General features: G+C 43.6%; 1 protein-coding gene across 1 annotated transcript in view; it reads right to left on the reverse strand.

Annotated features, from left to right (window-relative positions):
- Positions 1-3,961: 3,961 nt before the first annotated feature.
- Positions 3,962-18,775, reverse strand: part of LOC125456374 (mucolipin-3-like) — a 50,034-nt gene continuing 35,220 nt past the window's right edge. The window contains exons 10-14 of the mRNA XM_059648268.1: positions 17,578-17,679; positions 17,339-17,461; positions 15,198-15,404; positions 11,404-11,534; positions 3,962-4,974 (exon numbers count right to left, since the gene is read on the reverse strand). Of these exons, the coding sequence (XP_059504251.1) occupies positions 4,956-4,974; positions 11,404-11,534; positions 15,198-15,404; positions 17,339-17,461; positions 17,578-17,679 (582 nt within the window). The 3' untranslated portion in view covers positions 3,962-4,955. The remainder of the gene's footprint in view (positions 4,975-11,403; positions 11,535-15,197; positions 15,405-17,338; positions 17,462-17,577; positions 17,680-18,775) is intronic.

Genomic DNA, 18,775 nt, shown 5'->3' on the forward strand with positions numbered 1-18,775 from the left:
TGTGGAGACCCGAACTGCACACGCTACTCCAGCTGCGGCCTCACCAAAGTCCTGTACAGCTCCAACATGACCTTCCTGCTCCTATAATCTATACCATAACTGTTGAGAAGGCATCAGGGGCACTTGCTTTTATCTACACTGTTAACCTGTGCCCCCACCATGAGGGATCCGTGGACAAGATCCCTCTGTTCCTCTGAGCCTCTGTATCTTGCCATTCTTAGAGTACTCCCTTGTCTTGGGCCTTCTTCCAAAGTGCACTGCCTCGCATTTACGAGGGTTAAATTCTACCTGCCACTGATCTGCCCATCTATCCAATCCATTTATATTCTTCTGTAACCTAACCCCTTCCATCTCACTGTCAACAACTCGGTTAGAAAAGTGTTTAAAAATCAATTTAAAAGTATCCAGGTTCTCTAAAAGGTGTCGGTTTAGTTTGCAACAAATGCTGAAATTTTACTAATAAACATTTATTTTCAAGAACAGATAAAATCACACTGAAAATAATGCGCCAGGAATGGACAATGAGGCATTGTAAATAAACACTGGCTTTGGTGTATGTACTCAAATGAGTACAAATGAAAAGTTTACAAGTCATCAATTATTGTCCCATATTAGGTACAGAGTCACCTAGCTGCAGTTTTGTACGTACAAATTCTTAGGGAAATAAATTAGAAAATTAAAGAAATAAAAAGTTCAGAATAATGGTCCTTCCAATGAAGTCCACACTGCCACCAAGTCTCTAGTCCTCACTGAGCCTTGGCTCCAGATCATGCTAGGCCTCGCCATGAGGCTAGTAGACCGCTCTGGAATCATCTCAAGGCCACAAGTCCATACTGAGACCACACCAGGCTATATCTGGTGCTGGCGAGACTGTGTACTGTACTGGTCCCCTTATTTAAGGAGAGATGTAATCAATGTTGGAAGCAGTCTAGAGAAGGTTTACCATCTTTGTGCCTGGAATGGGAAAGTGGGTCTGATGACTAAAAAGTTGTGTAGGTTGTGCCCGTACGACTCCTGAGGAATTCAGAATTCTTCCACCGTCAGGAAAATTGCATTTTAGTAACTGTAATCATTGTGAGCCTGAACAATTTGTCCTGTTTATGGATCCAGTTAGGCAGCCTTTTTTTTCGAAAATGCTTCACCTTGAACGACCGATAGCTCCAAACTGCAACCAAGCAATTAACCCTCAGAATAATTCTAACATGCAGCAGATTTTAAAATTACCCTCTCAATGTCCTTGCATGCTTCAACTTTGCTTTCTAAGCACATCTCGTGCTCTCATCCTTGCCACTCTGGGCCTGTCCTCGAAAACACAATAAAACAACACAACAAATTTCGGTTTAACAGCCGAGGGGTTAATGATTCTCTCAGTGTCCTTTGCACTTTTCTACAAATGAAAACTTCCTTCCTTCCTCTTCCACCTGATATGTCAGTCTGTATCTAATAAGTCTGTGGCTGACAGCACAAGGATGCCAGACGTCTCTCCAAATGAACACACAGAAAACTTGCACAGCCCTGACAGAGAGACAGAAACACCAGTAAAAAGTGTAGAATTGGCTGAGAAAACCTGCACTCCCTACACACTTCAGACCAGGACAGTGAAACATTGCTACAGTCACAACTTTAAAAAAGGTCAAATTTCTTAATTGTTGAATTTTAACAAATCTTAGAAACAAGCATTCAAGTAAGCCAAAAAAAAATTCCTGACAACAAAAATACACTACTGCAGAATGAAACGTTACCATTTCAGACCCTGAAACCTTGACATAATTTGTCACTTAACTTTGTAAACTCTGCAGTTATTGGTCAAGAAGGTTTTTAAAAAAAGCAAATTCGTTGGTGCTACTATCTACCCAAAACCTCAATGGATATGATTGAAGATCATTAACAGAACTTTCAATTCAATGCAAATCTTCCAAAACGGAATCAATAAAATTGCACTCAAAGCACAGGAAATTATTTCTGCAACAGCTGATGGGATCTGATCAGCTTAGCAACAATGTGAAAATGACAGAAGGAGAAACATTGTGAATCATTGTGTGTTTAACTGATGGTTATCACAGAAACAGAAGCCTGTGCAGAAAAAAGCCTGCAACATTAGGCTTTCGATTTATCTTGGATTTAATTACCCACATATTTCATAGACTCCGAGAATAAACTATTCTCTAAAACACAGAGTAACCAGATTAAAAATAGTTTATATTGAGCTGAAGAAGCATAAATTCATGAAGTAAACTGAAAATGGGAATAACGGCATATAAATCCAACTGGGTCATGAAGTTAGCTTTTCAATTGGCTTTGGAGGCTGCACTGATTTGTGCGAAGTTTGTCAGGCAGAAACAGAATATTCAACAAGATAATTAGAACTTTGAGAATTAGAACTGTGTGAGCACTTAAGCATGAATCTTTCATTGCCTCTTCGCATAAGACTCCCTCTGCTGGTACACATCTGTGATAGGTTCAAGTGGGAAAAATATGCACAATGCAATTTCTAATAGATTGCAAATGCGCAAAGCATAACAGAGACCAATGGAAGAATTGTTGGGATGGGACATTTATACATATGAAGTAAGATGATGATACTTCCAGGGACACGTCCAACTAGAGTTCAGAAATTTCTGAAGAAGGGTCCCGACCCAAGACATCCATTTTCCTGCTCCTGAGATGCTGCCTGGCCTGCTGTGTTCATCCAGCTTCACGCTGATCTGACTGCAGCATTGGCAGTTCTTACTATCTCTTACATTGAAGTGATGGTTCACTCAGTAGAGCAAAAATAGTTCACTCTGAATTGAAAAATAGTCAATGTGTCAATGGGACTTGCTGCAAGGTTTAAATGCTGACAATAAACTAACAATTCTGTTGAAGGTAGAAAGTTAAGCCATTCTTAGTGTGAATTGTAGTGTGGACATGAAATGCAAGAGAATTGTTTTTTAAAAATATTTTATAAGATGTGAACATCACTAGCAGGGCAGCATTTACTGCCCATCGCCAATAGTTCTGAAGAAGCTGGTGATGAGCTACCTCCTTTAACTTTCTTCATTCATAGGATGTGGGCACTAACTAGGCCAGCATTTACTGCCCATCCCTGACTGGCAAGGAGGCATTTGAGTCGACCACATTGCTGTGGGTCTGGAGTGAGACATAGGCCAGACTAGGTAAGGGCAGCAGGTTTCAATCCCTTAAAGGGCGTTAAACCTAGGTGGATTTTTCTGAAACAGAAAATGGTTTCATGGTCATCATTAGGCTGCTAATTCCAGTATAATGGAATTCAATTTTTACTATCTACCATTGTGGGATTTGAACCTTGGTTCCCAGAACATTGCCTGGGTTTCTGGATTAACAGGCTAAAGATTATACCACTAGGTCGTGGCCTCCTCCAACTCTGTAGTTCAATGTGGTATAGGGACACTCTCAGTGCTATTAGAGAGGGAGTTTCAGGAATTTAACCTGGCAAATTTTGCAACACAGAAAACCAAAAGTGTGTCATTTACATAGGAAGTAGCTATTTGATTTAAGGATTTCCTACATAAAGCAAAAGGTAAGGACTCTGCGTGAATATAGTCACTGTTCTAGTGTAGGAAGCAGTGCAACATCCCAGTGATAAATAACTTGGCGATGTTGGTTGAAGGATAAATATTGGCGACACATTATAATCTTGATTCCGAACAGCATCGTGTCCCCTTACACTACATGGACGACAGCAGATCAAGAAGGTACCTCACCAGCAGCTTCTCAAAGACAGTTAAGAATGCCAATACATACAGACCCAGCCAGCAACACACATCTTACGCGTGAAAAATACGGGTATCACTCCCACCAGTTATTTGAATGAGCCCTCTTTGAAATAACTTTCAGACGACATTCCAGAAGCAAAGAACACCATGTAGATCAGAAGCTCCCCCAATTTATTTTACATCCATAGACAAAATCCTATTTACTGAAAAATTGCAATATCCCTCATTCTGATTAAGATTTGCCAAATATATTACAGTTCTCAGAATCCAAACGATTCATATATAAAATTGTTGAATGTTGCCTCCAAATTAGCCCATTTTATCATTGACATTGCTTTTTGGTTTGTAACATGATCTGGAGTCAATATTCAATCACACTTTCAGAAACTTCTCCATCCCCCCCTATCCATTGGGAGCAATGCAGACTCCCATTAGAAACCCCAGGAATTCTGCACAGGAAGTGGAAAAACAGTCATCAGAAAACAGACAAAGACAATATAGGTGACAAGGGGTCTGCAACTGGTTCCAAACAGATACTGCTTCACACTCATACTTATAAGACCTCCCATGTTCTCTGGTACTTTGATTTTATTTCTAATATTTGCTGGATCTTTCCTCTTCACACTGTCAACACAGGATAATTCGCTCCAATTGAGTGTAGAGTTTAGGTGGAATTGTTGAACCAGAAGGTTTTTTTTCTACTGAACCAATGGCTAATGATGCTTCAAGAATCCCCTACTGCAATGCTCATCAAGGATTGCACACAGTTATCATCATCAGAGCTTTAGGACAATTACACTGAGCAAGATACTTTTTTTTTTAAGAAAAAGGCTCCAGATGATAAAGTCTCTAATTTTAGGATGAACTGTAACAAAGACAGGTCTTAATGACATTCTGGCCTCTCAGATTAATACAAGTAGAAGGGGGTTATTATGACAATCACTACTCCTGTGTGGCTAAACCAGTAACGTGCAGTCAGAGCCCTCATATTAAACATGATGTCAAAGTGCAGCAGTTCAGAAGGTCATTCTTTCTTCAAAGCCGAATATCCAGTTGCAAACCAGTTGCCCTCACACCATAAGTTCGTCAGCTCACAATCGATTGAAACAAACATGAGCAAGGACTGTTTCTCCATTTCTCACCAGCATCATTATTTATTCAGTTGGCAGTCTCCACGTTCTCAGGCCAGTCTTGGAATGTTGAAGGGTCTCCTTTGCACATCTATGTTCCTGCATCAGACCTATAAAACGTTTAGGAAAACAAAACCTGAAGTGGAAAAACCATTCACCAAATCGTACGCTCCAAATGTTCCGTTGCCAAGGTTGTAATGTCCCAGGAAGTGGCCATTCAGCACGTACAGTCCGCTACAGAGTCGGCCCCATTGCCTCCTATTCTACACCATTACCCAGAGAAAGTATATTTACCTGAATTTTTCATCCAGTTTCCTTTTGAAATACATCACTACCTCCACATCTACAATTTTAATTAAGAAAACGAGCTCCAGCATTAGTACTGCTCACCATACAACGTACGTTCCAAAAACCTTGGATGTGTCCCAGAGCATTGGAACTGGAACTAATGGGATACGATACTGTGAAGCATTCTCCACTGATCTTTAACAGGAATTATTTAGCATTATGCAAATCTTATGAGAGGAGCATACCAAAGCCACATACACTCCCCCCAATAACTTTACAAGATGATTCTGTTGGTTTTGTGTCTCTCTCTCAGGAGCCTCCCACACCACCTTTGTTCCATCAGAACGTGCCAATGTACAACTTGCATTTACAGAACACCTTGCATCCCAGAGAGCCCCAGTGACACCAACTCACTTCACGGGAGCATTCTCAAAATAAAACTTAAGTCTCTCATGTTGCTCAGTATCAGAAAAGGGTCATTTTAACACAACAGCATGTGACCTCAGTGAGATGTAACAGTTATTGTCCATTCTATTCCTAAGGTTCAAAACTGTGCAGAAACTGCTGGCAAGGTTAATAAAATAGTTTTAAAAGTAAAATAAATAATTGAATAAGCATATAGTTGCTTAAAACCTATTTTAACAAGGTGACAGACAGGTGACAGAAACAGGAAGGTACAACTGTGAAAGAGGTAAGGAGAGCCCAGATAGCGGCTCCCTCAGCCTTTGCAATAGTTTAACATGTCAGAATTACAGAGATAACAAGGTGTGGAGCTGGATGAAAACAGCCGGCCAAGCAGCATCAGAGGAGCAGGAAGGCTGACGTTTCAGGCCTAGACCCTTCTTCAGAAATGGGGGAGGGGAAGGGGATTCTGAAATAAATAGGGAGAGAGGGGGCAGCGGATAGAAGATGGATTGAGGAGAAGAGAGGTGGAGAGGAGACAGACCGGTCAAAAACACAGGATGGACCCAGTAAAGGTAAGTGTGGGTGGGGAGGTAGGGAGGGGATAGGTCAAGGTGGCAGGATGAGGTTAGTAGGTAGGAGATGGTGGTGGGGCTTGAGGTGGGAGGAGGGGATAGGTGGGAGGAAAGACAGGTTAGGGAAGCAGGCACAAGCTGGGCTGGTTTTGGGATGCGGTAGGGGAAGGGAAGATTTTTTAGCTATTGAAGTCCACGTTGATACCATTCGGCTGCAGGGTTCCCAAACAGAATAGGAGTTGCTGTTCCTGCAACCTCTGGTGGCATCGTTATGGCACTGCAGGAGGCCCAGTATGGACATGTTGCCTAAGGAATGGGAGGGGGAGTTGAAATGGTTCGCGACTGGGAGGCGCAGTTGTTTAATGCAACCGGAACGTAGATGTTCCACAAAGCGGTCCCCAGGCCTCCGCTTGGTTTCCCCGATGTAGAGGAGGCCACAACAGGTACAGCGGATGCAGTATGCCACATTAGCAGATGTGCAGGTGAACATCTGCTTGATGTGGAAGGTCTTCTTGGGACCTGGGATGGGGATGAGGTTGGCGGGGGGGGTGGGGTGGGGGTGTAGGGGCAAGTGTAGCACTTCCTGCTGTTGTAGGGAAAAGTACCGGGTGTGGTGGGACTGGAGGGGAGTGAGGAGCAGACAAGTGTGTCACGAAGAGAGTGGTCCCTCTGGAAAGCAGATAAGGGTGGGGAGGGAAAAATATCTTTGGTAGAGGGGTAGGATTTCAGATGGTGGAAGTGTTGGAGGATGATGTGTTGGATCTGGAGATTGGTGGTTAGGGTGGTATGTGAGGATGAGGGGGATTCTGTTTTGGTTGTCATTGCGGGGGCGGGTGTGAGGGATGAGTTGCAGGAAATGTGGGAGACATGGTCGAGGGTGTTCTCAACCAAAGACGGGGTTGGGGGGGGGGGGGGGGGGGAGAGGGGGTGCAGTTGCAGTCCTTGTAAAACGAGGCCTACTGAGATGTATGGGAGTGGAATGCCTCAACCTGGGAGCAGATGCGGGGGAGCCGAAGGAGGAATTAGGAATACAGGATGGCATTTTTGCAGGAAGGCGGGTGAGAGGAGGTGTTTTCTAGGTAGTGTGGGAGTCGGTGGGCTTGAAATGGATATCGGTTTCCAAGTCATTGCCAGAGATGGAAACAGAGGTCCGGGAAGGAGAGACAGGTATCGGAGATGGTGTTAGTGAACTTTGGAAGGTGTTGGTGAAGTGGATGAACTGTTTGAGCTCCTCTGGGGAGCAAGAGGCAGTGCCGATACAGCCATCAATGTAACGGAGGAAGAGGTGGGGTTTGGGGCCTGTGTAGGTGCGGAAGAGGGACTGTTCCACGTAACTTACAAAGAGGCAGGCATAGCACGGGGTATTTTGCATCAGTGTTCGCTGCAGACGATAAGAAATATCATCTCAGGAATGGCTTTAGAGGAGGTTGTCCTTCGAAGCTATTGAAAACATGAATTTAGGGAACTCACGCTAAGCGGAGTGAGTGAGCTAAGTTTGTAATTTGCTTGAAAGGGTCTGGGTAAGAGACAAACTGAAGAAAAAGGTGGTTAGCTGGCAGGAACCTAATTACAGCCTTGCTAGATATGCAAGAAGTTTCTGTGTGGAGGTAGGGTCACCCTTCACTGAGGTTTGAGTGTCTGCAAGGTTATTGCCAGGGTGAAAAAGGGACAAGTTTTTCAAACATCTATGGTGAGTTAATTCCAATTGTTCTTGCCTGGAGAACTATAGTTTGTGTGATGTTTTCCTTATTTATTTAACTCCTACATTCTTTTGTCAAAGTACATTGGCAGACGTGTTTGAATTTGTTCAGTGAGTGACTTCCACAGTGAACAAAAATCTCTACGGTCTATTATGGCAGATTTCAATCTGTGACTGGATGTGTCCAACATCACCGTCATTACATTAAGCTGACTATATACAAGATGTAGACGCGTAGGAGGGTGGTAGAATTTAGGAACAAATGCAGACACAAATGAAAGTGCTGGAAAAGGCTGGAGAAAGAGGGGAAATTAATAGAGTTTCCTATTTTCCGTGTTCCTGCGTAGGTGGTGGTGTGGGAGTTGGGTGGAGAAAAGAAAAAGGTTAAAACTCCAAGTATAACGGCCAATAGGAAACAAAACAGCAGGTTAACGTGTGGTGGTGGATTTAACTGCACAGAAAAACATGAAAAGAAAGGAGCACTCAGGACAGATCAGTAAAGTCTGGAGACTTTAATAGGACAGGAGTGTTTGGAAAGGTTTAGAATCTAACTTCAAGCACGATCGGATTAGGGGATGACAATGAGAAGAGGGAGGATAAATACAGGACCGAAGGTGCTGTATCTGAATACACGCAGTATACAAAATAAGGTAAATGAGCTTGTGGCACTGTTCTAAACTGGCAGGTATGACGTGGTGGGCATCACGGAGATGTGGCTGCAAAGGGGATCAGGATTAGGAGCTAAATATCCAAGGACATACATCTTATTGAAAAGACAGGTAGATGGGCAGAGGAGCTGGAGGTGCCCTATTAGGAAATGAAATCAACAGTAAGAAATGACATAGGATCAGATGACGTAGAATCCGTGTGGGTAGAGTTAAGGAACCATGAAAGGTAAATAAAACCATTATGGGAGTTATCTACAGACTAACAACAGGAATCAGTATTTGGGGTATACAAGGAGATAGGAAAGGTATGTAAGAAAGGCAAGATTACAGTGGTCATGGGGGTTTCAATATGCAGGTGAACTGGGAAAATCAAGTAGGTAGAGCATGACAAGAAAAGGAATTTGTGGAGCAGCTATGGGATGGCCTTTTGGAGCAGCTCGTCATGGAGCCCACAGGGAACAGACAATGCTGGGTTTAGTGTTGTGCAATGAGGCAGACTTGATCCGGGAGCTTAAGGTGAACGAACCTTTGGAGGCAGTGATCAAATGATAGAATTTACTCTGCAAGTTGAGAGAGAAAGAGAAGCTGGAATCAGATGTAACTTTGAATAAAGGCAACTACAGAGGCAGAAGGGAGGAGCTGGGCAGAATTAACTGAAGCAGGAGCCTAGAAGGAAAGACAGTGGAACAGCAATGGCAGGAGTTTCAGGGATTAATTCCGGAGACTCAGCGAAAAGCAGTGTCCTCAACGTGGAGATGGGGGGGGGGGGGGGGGGGGGGGGGGGAAGAGGCAACCATGGCTGACAAGGGAAGTCAGAGACAGAGCAAAAGTGAAAGCATATAATGGGGCAGTGGGAAGCCAGGGGATTGGGAAATCTATAAATGCCACGGGACAATCAAAAATGAAATAAGGAGGGAGAAGATTAAATATAAGGGTAAGTTAGCCAGTTACATAAAAAAGACGATTGCAACGAGTTTCTTTAGATATATAAAGGACAAAAGAAAAGCGAAACAGTGACTGGAAAATGGTGGTGTAGTAGTAGTAGTAGTAGTAGTAATAATGGGGAACAAAAATGGCAGAAGAATTGAACGAACACTTTGCATCAGTCTTCATGGTGGAAGACATGAGTAACATCCTAAAAATTTAAGAAAGTTGGGGGGGGGGGGGGGTGGGGCAGAGGTGAGAATGGTGGCCATCACCAAGGGGAAGGTGCTAGAAAAAAAAACAGAAGGTCTGAAAGTGGATAAGTCACCTGGACCAGATGGACTACACCCCAGAGTTCTGAGGAGATAGCTGAAGACATAGTGGAGGCATTGGTGGTGATCTTCCAGGAAACACTAGAGTCAGGGAGAGCCCCAGAGGACTGGAAAATCACTAACGAACCCTCCTGTCTAAGAAAGCAGTAAGACAAAAGTTAGGAACTGGCAGGCCGATTAGCCTGACCTCAGTCATTGGTAAGATTTTGAAGTCCTTTGTGAAGGATGAGATTTCTGAATACTTGGAAGTGCATGTAAAATAGGGCAGGCAGCGTGGGTTCATCAAGGGGAGGGCATACCTGACAAATCTTTTAGAACTCTGACGTAGTAATGAGTAGGTTACACTAAGCAGAGCCAACAGATGTTATCTACCTGGACTTCAAGAAGGCCTTTGATAAAGGTGCTACACAGGAGGCTGCTGAGTAAGATAAGGGCCCATGGCGTTAGAGGCAAGGTGCTAACGTGGATAGAAGATTGACTATCCGGCAGAAAGCAGAGAGTGGGGATAAAAGGGTCTTTCTCAGGTTGGCAGCCAGTGACAAGCTGTGTTCCACAAGGGTCAGTGCTGGGACCGCAACTTTTCACTTTGTACATTAATGATCAAGATGAAGGAACTGAAGGCATTCTGGCTAAGTTTGCAGATGATACGAAGATAGGTGGAGGGATATGTAGTATTGACAATACAGGGAGGCTGCAGGTGGGTTTGGATAGGTTAGGAGAGTGGGCAAAGAAGTGGCAGATGGAGTACAATGTGGGAAAATGGGGGGTCATGCACTGTCGTAAGAAGAACAAAAGCATGGACTATTTCCTAAATGGGGAGAAAATTCAGAAGTCTGAAGTGCAAAGGGACCTGAGAGTTCTAGTCTAGGGTTCTCTGAAGGTAAACTTGCAGGTTCAGTTAGTACTTAGGAAGACATATCATGTTGGCATTTATTTTGAGAGGACTAGAATATAAAAGCAGGGATGTACTTCTGAAATTTTGTAAGACCCTAGTTTGAGCAATTTTGGCCCCCATCTCTCAGGAAGGATGTACTGACCCTGGAGTGAATCCAGACAAAGTTCACTAGAATTATCCCAGGAATGAAAGGCTTAACGTATGAGGTACATTTGAGGACTCTGGTCTACACTCAGGAGAGTTAAGTAGTATTGGGGCGGGGGGGGGGGAAAGCTTGTGGATGAGTGCAATCTAATCGAAACTTACAAATTAGGGAAAAGGCCTCGATAAAGTGGACGTTAGGAAGATGTTTCCATCCCAAGGACCCAAAGACACAGCCTTAGAGGAAAGGGAACAGCCTTTAGAACGGAGATGAAGAGAAGCTTCTTCAGCCAGAGAGCGGTGGATCTATGGAATTCACTGCCACAGGAGGCTGTGGGTGCCAGGTCATTGAGTATATTTGAGGCAGAGATAAATAAGTTCTTGATCGTCAAGGGGATCAAAAGGTTACGGGGTGAAGGCAGGAGGATGGGGTTGTGAAAATTATCAGCCACGATTGGATGGCAGAGCAGACATGACAGACTAAACGGCTTAATTTCTGCTCTCATCTCTAACGGTGTTATGTACAAGAGCAGCACAGGACATGGAGGGGTAGATCTCGGCACTCAAAGATGATGACACCACAAACTGACAAACAGATCTTTGATACAAACTCACCTGTGACAACAGCAAGCAAGAGAGAGGCGTGTCTCCGCTTCCACTCTATACCTGCCAGAATCTGGCAGGTCCTTACACTCCGCTATAAAGACACGCAGGTCAGTCTGAGGAAAGCCCTCCTGCTGGTAAAGCTAAACGGAAGAAAATACCAAATGCAGTTTGATATTGAGAACAATGTATTACACACATTGTTGAATTTTGTTTAACTTATCTAGAAATCAAAAATCAGGCGGTTCAAAATGTTGTGGTTAGCTGCAGTTACAGACATTCTGATCAAACGTAAAATCAAAAGTCAATCTGGAATGGTTCCCCAATAATTATCAGAACACAAAAAGTTACAGTTTCAAACACTTCCTTCAGCTCGTTGTATAAAATACCCAAGACGTGAGGCTGGAGGGAGAAAAGCTGGTACAGAAGTACAGTCTCTTACAAAGAGTCATCATTATACTCATCTCCTGTGCCAGGCAACCAATGCTCTAGCCACAGTGAGTAACAAGATAGTTTGAAAAATACAAATAGACAAAATATTATAGCGAGTTTTGAGAAGATTTGTAGCTCAGGTTGAGGTTGTGGATGTGAGTTTGCTCGCTGAGCTGGAAGGTTAGTTTTCAGACGTTTCGTCACCATTCTAGGTAACATCATCAGTGAGCCTCCGACGAAGCGCTGGTGTTATGTCCCGCTTTCTATTTATCTGTTTAGGTTTCCTTGGGTTGGTGATGTCATTTCCTGCGTTGGTGATGCCATTTCCTGTTCTTTTTCTCAGGGGATGGTAGATTGGCTCCAAATCAATGTGTTTGTTGATGGAGTTCCGGTTGGAATGCCATGCTTCTAGGAATTCTCGTGCGTGTCTCTGTTTGGCTTGTCCTAGGATGGATGTGTTGTCCCAATCAAAGTGGTGTCCTTCCTCATCTGTATGTAAGGATACTAGTGATAGTGGGCCATGTCTTTTTGTGGCTAGTTGATGTTCATGTATCCTGGTGCCTAGCTTTCTGCCAGTTTGTCCAATGTAGTGTTTGTCTCAGTTCTTGCAAGGTATTTTGTAGATGACGTTCATTTTATTTGTTGTCTGTATAGGGTCTTTTAAATTCATTAGCTGCTGTTTTAGTGAGTTGGTGGGTTTGTGGGCTACCCTGATGCCAAGAGGTCCGAGTAGTCTGGCAGTCATTTCGGAAATGTCTTTGATGTAGGGGAGAGTGGTTATGGTTTCTGGGCCCGTTTTGTCTGTAGGAAACCTAACCAGATAAATAAAAAGTGGGACATAACACCAGCGCTTCGTCGGAGGCTCACTGATGTTACCTAGAATGGTGATGAAACGTCTGAAAACTAACCCTCCAGCTCAGCGAGCAAACTCACATCCAGAACAAAATATTATTCATAGATATTTTTCATCTCAAATAGCCAATGAAGTAATTTTGAAGTCCAGTCAATATCATTTCACACTTTTGGGTCACTCATTGGGCTCTAGTCTCAATCGTTTGGTAAAAGAAACTATATCTCATTACTACAGCAGGAAATGCACAAGAGAGACAGGAACAAATTGAGTTAGAGAGAGGAATAGTGGACAGAAGAAATAAACTCAGGAGGCCATCAAGCCTGCTTCGCCATCCAATAAAATCATGGCTTATCTTCATCTTCATCTTCAACTCCACTTTCTCACCCGCTCCCATTTCTGCCATTTCCAAGGAGACCAAAAATCCTGTCTCTCCCAGCCTTAAATGTATTTACTGATGGAGAATTCACAATCCTCCGGGGAGACAATTCCAAAAGATTTTCAATTCTAAACGTCCAGTGTTTTCCAAATAAAAACTAAAAGAACCGCGAATGCAGTAAATCAGGAACAAAAACAAAGTTGCTGGAAAAGCTCAGCAGGTCTGCCAGCATCTGTGGAGGAGGGCAGAGTTGACGCTTCAGGTAAGGTGGCCATTTCTCAGAACTGGGCAAGTTCAGTTCTGGGGAAGGGTCACCGGACCCGAAGCGCTAACTTTGTTTTCTCCTCCACAGATGCTGCCAGACCTGCTGAGCTTTTCCAACAACTTTGTTTTTGTTCCCCCTGCTCATTTCATAGGAAATATTTTGACCCATTCAGTTCCAGATTTGTCGCAAATGATTGCCCAACCTCCAGATATCAAGTGCTCAAGTCACCTCTCAAAACATTTCTCTTTTGGTGTCTCACACGCGTACACACTACAAAAACCAAGGGAAATGATAGATTATCAGTTGTCAAAGGCCAGTTAATACCTGCACTAAGGGAACAGTCAGTGCAAAGCATGCATCATTCTAGGACATGGGCACCACAGGTAAAGCCGGTATCTATTGCTCATTCCGATTTGATTGGCTGCATAGAAAAATAGGAGCAGGAGTAGGCCATTCAGCTCTTCGCTTATTCAATAAGATCATGGATGATCATCCAAGATAACAAAGTGTGGAGCTGGATGAGTACAGCAGGCCAAGAGCAAATGATCGTCCAACTCAGTCCCCTGTTCCTGCTTTCTCCCCATGTAGCCTTTATGGCTAAAGGGAGCAAAAGGCTATCTAACTCCTTTTCGAAAACATGCACTGTGTTGGCCTGAATCATTTCAGTTTCAGAGAATTCCACAGGCTCACTGCTCTCTGCATGAAAATATTTCCCTTCATCTCACTCCTAAATGGCCTGCCTTGTATACTCAGATAGTGACCCTGTGGTGCTGTACTCCCATGGTCATCGGGAACATCCTTCCTACCTTTAATCTGTCTACTCCTGTTAGGAATTTTGCAGGTTGCTATGAGATTCCTCCTCATTCTTTTAAATTTGTGAACATAATACTAACTGATCCAATCTCGCTTCACATATCAGTCCTGCCATCCAAGGAATCAATCTGTTCTTAAAAGAAAGAGTGGGCTTGAAGTTAGACATCCTTCAGAAAAGGAAATGATTTAGACAGTTAGAAAACCTACTGATCAGGCAGTCTTACAGGATGCTGGCAGAGCAGAGGTAATGTCTCTACTTCTAGGCCAGGAGACTCAGGTTCAAGTTACACCTGCTCCAGAGATGAGTCATAACATCTGATTGATTGGAAAATCTCTTACAGATACCAGTGACATTTTAATTTCTAGATTTTAAATGAATTCAGCATCTGAAAGTGAAGGAATCAGAGAACATTATGAGTTTAGTCACGACAGAGGCAAGTTTCAGAATTCAACATGCAGCATCGTGCAGCCTCCAAATAGGTTTTTTTAAGAAATCTCCTGTCATTTACAATTTCTCATCCAGTGTGCGCTAAGTGACCCATAAGGCAGACTGTCTCGCGAGGAGAGGTTGGACAGACTGGGCTTGCAGACACCACAATTTTGAAGAGTCTGAAACAACGTGACCGAAACAGGCAAGATACTGAAGGTTTTGGACAGGATCAGTGTGGAGAGGAGTATTCCTCTTGGGGGAAACTTGAGAATCAAGGGGTCATGTTTGAAAATATAGGAGGTGGCCCCCAAACACCCCCACTGAGACAGAGATGAGGAGACTTGTTTTCATCAGACGGTCGTAAGTCTTTGGAACATTCTTCCTCAAAAAAAAACACCATGAGGGTGGAAGAGGAGTCCATGAATAATTCTAAAGACGGGTGGATAGATTCTTGATGTACAAAGCAACGCACGATTGAGGTCATGGCAATGTGGAGCAATTAGATTAGCTGCAATCTTATTAAACAGCAGGGCAGGCTCAAGGGGCCGAGTGGCCTTTCATTTTTGGATGACACCCAGCTGTAACAAATAGCTGGCTGTGGAAATTGACACCATATAATGGCAGGAAGATTCCTTACCTTGATAGTTTCGTAAGTGTCCGTAATCAGGGCTATGAAGAGACTTAGAACCATGTAGATAAAGAGGCTAATGAAGGTGGACAGATAGATTCGACTGAACACCCAGACCACATAGCTCTTGTCCTCCATTGCAGCAAAGGTCGCAAACATGTCATCTCCATTGATCAACGAGAAGAGACACTCAGAAACCACATTCAAGGATCGAAACTATCGAGGGAGAAACCCAAGGCAAACAATTATTCTCAGTTTGTCGTGGTAGAATCATTGTTGTCCAAACAATATCAGAAGGTGCTAGCTGCAGGTCAGGAAATATGTCAATGGTGAGAGGGGTCTTGGGTGTTTATGAACATAACTCTCTAAACAACGGCATAACAAGTTAATATTCCAGTTTTTTTTTAAAAAGTATACAGTTTAAGTGTAAGGGAATAGATAACTAAATTAAAATGATTCTTTCAAACATAAGGCAGATATTCTGGACAATTTTGAGGAACGCACTTCTGGAGAGATGTACAGGTCTTGAAGAGGTTTCAGGAGGAGGATCACCCAAATGCTACATAGGATGAGGGACTTCAATGAATGGAAAAGCTTGGAAAGATTATGACTGTTCTCAGTGGTTTAGAGACAGTTAAGAGGTAACATTAAAGAGGCTCCTGCAATGGTGAAAAGTTTTGATAAAGTAAAGGAGAGAAAATGGATTGCTTGGATAATGTGGCCTATAATTAGGTATTAAGGCTGAAAATCACTGGCACAAGATCCAGAAAGCAGATGGAGAAATTCTCTTAAGACCAAGTTGCCAGAATCCAACATGTTCTACCCAAGATGTGGTGGAAGCTAGCTGTGTACAAAAGGGAGTTGGGACAAGGCCTTAAGTGAAGGTGATCGTCCAGTGGTATTATCGCTGGACTGTTATCCAGAGACCTGGATAACATTCTGGGGACCGGGGTTCGAATCCCGCCACAGCAGATGGTGCAATTTGAATTCAATAAAATATCTGGAATTAAGAGTCTAACAATGTCCATGAACCCATTGTTAATTGTTAGAAAAACCAAACTGGTTCACTAGTGTCCTTTAGGAGAGGAAACTGCCATCCTTACCTAGTCTGCCTAAATGTGGGTGACTCTTAACAGCCCTCTGGGCAATTTGGGATTGACGATAAATGCTGCCTGGCCAATGACATCCTCATCCGGTAAAGGAATGAAGAAAGAAATACTGTCATTGTCTTACCAGACCATAAAGTTATTCTCTTAGAGGGAGAGGGACAACTGGCAGAGGTTTAACCTGAGGGTCACCATGCCTCAGACAAGGGGAGAGGTTGGTAACCTCAGTAAAGTAGATGGTCACAGACAATAGACCGGGATGTGGGGGGGGGAAAAAAGCACAAACACTCGTTTCAAAGGAAAGGTAGCATAGGTATGATGGGCCAAATGGCCTCCTTCTGCAATAAACAAATGCACCTCCCAGTCGCGAACCATTTGAACTCCCTCTCCCATTCCTCAGACAACACGTCCATCATGGGCCTCCTGCAGTGCCACAATGATGCCGCCCGAAGGTTGCAGGAACAGCAACTCATATTCTGCTTGGGAACCCTGCAGCCCAATGGTATCAATGTGGATTTCACAAGCTTCAAAATCTCCCCTTCCCCCACCGCATCCCAAAACCAGCTCAGCACGTCCCCACCTCCCTAACCTGTTCTTCCTCTCACCCATCTCTTCCTCCCACCTCAAGCAGCACCTCCATTTCCTACCTACCACCTCATCCCACCTCCTTGACCTGTCCGTCTTCCCTGGACTGACCTATCCCCTCCCTACCTCCCCACCTATACACTCCTCTCCACCTATTTTCTTTTCTCTCCACCTTCGGTCCTCCTCCCCCTCTCTCCCTATTTATTCCAGTTCCCTCTCCCCATCCCCCTCTCTGATGAAGGATCCAGGCCCGAAACGTCAGCTTTTGTGCTCCTGAGATGCTGCTTGGCCTGCTGTGTTCATCCAGCCTCACATTTTATTATCTTGGATTCTCCAACATCTGCAGTTCCCATGATCACTGAAGCATACTGGGTCTTTATTTTTCCCCCCCAAATACGTTATCTAGACGCTTTGTCCAAATACAGCACGAGAACCTAGGCCTTTAGAATTTTTACTCACCTTTTGATGGTAAGGTCCAAGTACAATCCACCCACAGAAGCAGTAACCCAGGTAAATCATAGCGGCACAGCAACAAAACCGAATAACGTTGGGGAAAGCTGCTCGCAGTGTTAAAATAAGAACCTGCAACAAAACCAAATGGGCCATCAAAAATTACAAAAACAAAATAAAAAGGAGAGAGGAAAACAGGTGTCCAGAAAGGTGACGGAGCAAGCCAGGAGAACTTCACCAGCTCTTACGTTATACTTTTCAAAAAAGCCCAAATATCGGATGACTCCAACCCAAACCAGCAATGTGGCTGTTCCCAATAAGATGCTGCAAACGTCATAGGATGCAAAGCTCTGTAATGGAAAGACAAAAAATGTTTAAGCTGTGTGTATGATAAACCCTGATCGAGTGAGGAGTTCAGGAAGGCCGTTCAGCCTCAAACTAGTTCCACATTTTAATGTGTTCATGGCTGAACTGCAACGGCTAACTCTGTCTCCCAGTCTTTGCCCCACGGTCCCTCAATGCCTTCGATTATTAAAAATCTATCACTTTTTAAATAGTAACAATTGATCGCACATCAATCGCCTTTCATGGGAGATTTCAAAACTGTTGAAAATTCCACAGAACAGCTGATGTGGGAGATGTAAGCGTAGAGAGCAATTGGGAGTGCTAATCTGAAGTGGGGGAAACAGTTGTATAAGATTCGGTTCGGCCACATTTGGAGTACTGTGTACATTTCTGGTCGCCACATTACCAAAAGAATGCGGATGCTTTGGAGAGGGTGCAGAGGAGGTTCACCAGGATGTTGCCTGGTATGGAGGGTACTAGCTATGAAGACAGGTTGAGTAGATTAGGATTATTTACATTAGAAAGACGGAGATTGAGGGGGGACCTGATTGAGGTCTACAAAATCGTGAAGGGTATAGACAGGGTGGATAGCAAAAAGCTTTTTCCCAGAGTGGGGGACTCAATTACTAGGGGTCATGAGTTCAAAGTGAGAGGAGGAAAGTTTAAGGGAGCTATGCGTGGAAAGTTCTTTACACAGAGGGTGGTGGGTGCCTGGAACGCGTTGCCAGCGGATGTGGTAGGCACAGACACATTAGCGTCTTTTAAGATATATTTGGACAGGTACATGGATGGGCAGGGAGCAAATGGACACAGACCGTTAGAAAATAGATGACAGGTTAGACAGAGGATCTTGATCGGCGCAGGCTTGGAGGGCCGAAGGGTCTGTTCCTGTGCTGTAATTTTCTTTGTTCTTTGAGAGGTTTGATAGAGATGTTCAAAAATTGTAAAAAGAATTTGTAGAATACGTAAAAATAAATGGTTAGCAACAGATGCAGAGAGCAATTCTTTAATTAAATGTCACAAATTTTAAATAATTGGCAAAAGAACTAGGGCTTGGAGAAAAAGGAAAAACGTAATTAATTCAATCACAACAACGGAGTT

The sequence above is a fragment of the Stegostoma tigrinum genome, chromosome 8 (assembly GCF_030684315.1).
Source record: "Stegostoma tigrinum isolate sSteTig4 chromosome 8, sSteTig4.hap1, whole genome shotgun sequence".
Lineage (NCBI taxonomy): Eukaryota > Metazoa > Chordata > Chondrichthyes > Orectolobiformes > Stegostomatidae > Stegostoma > Stegostoma tigrinum.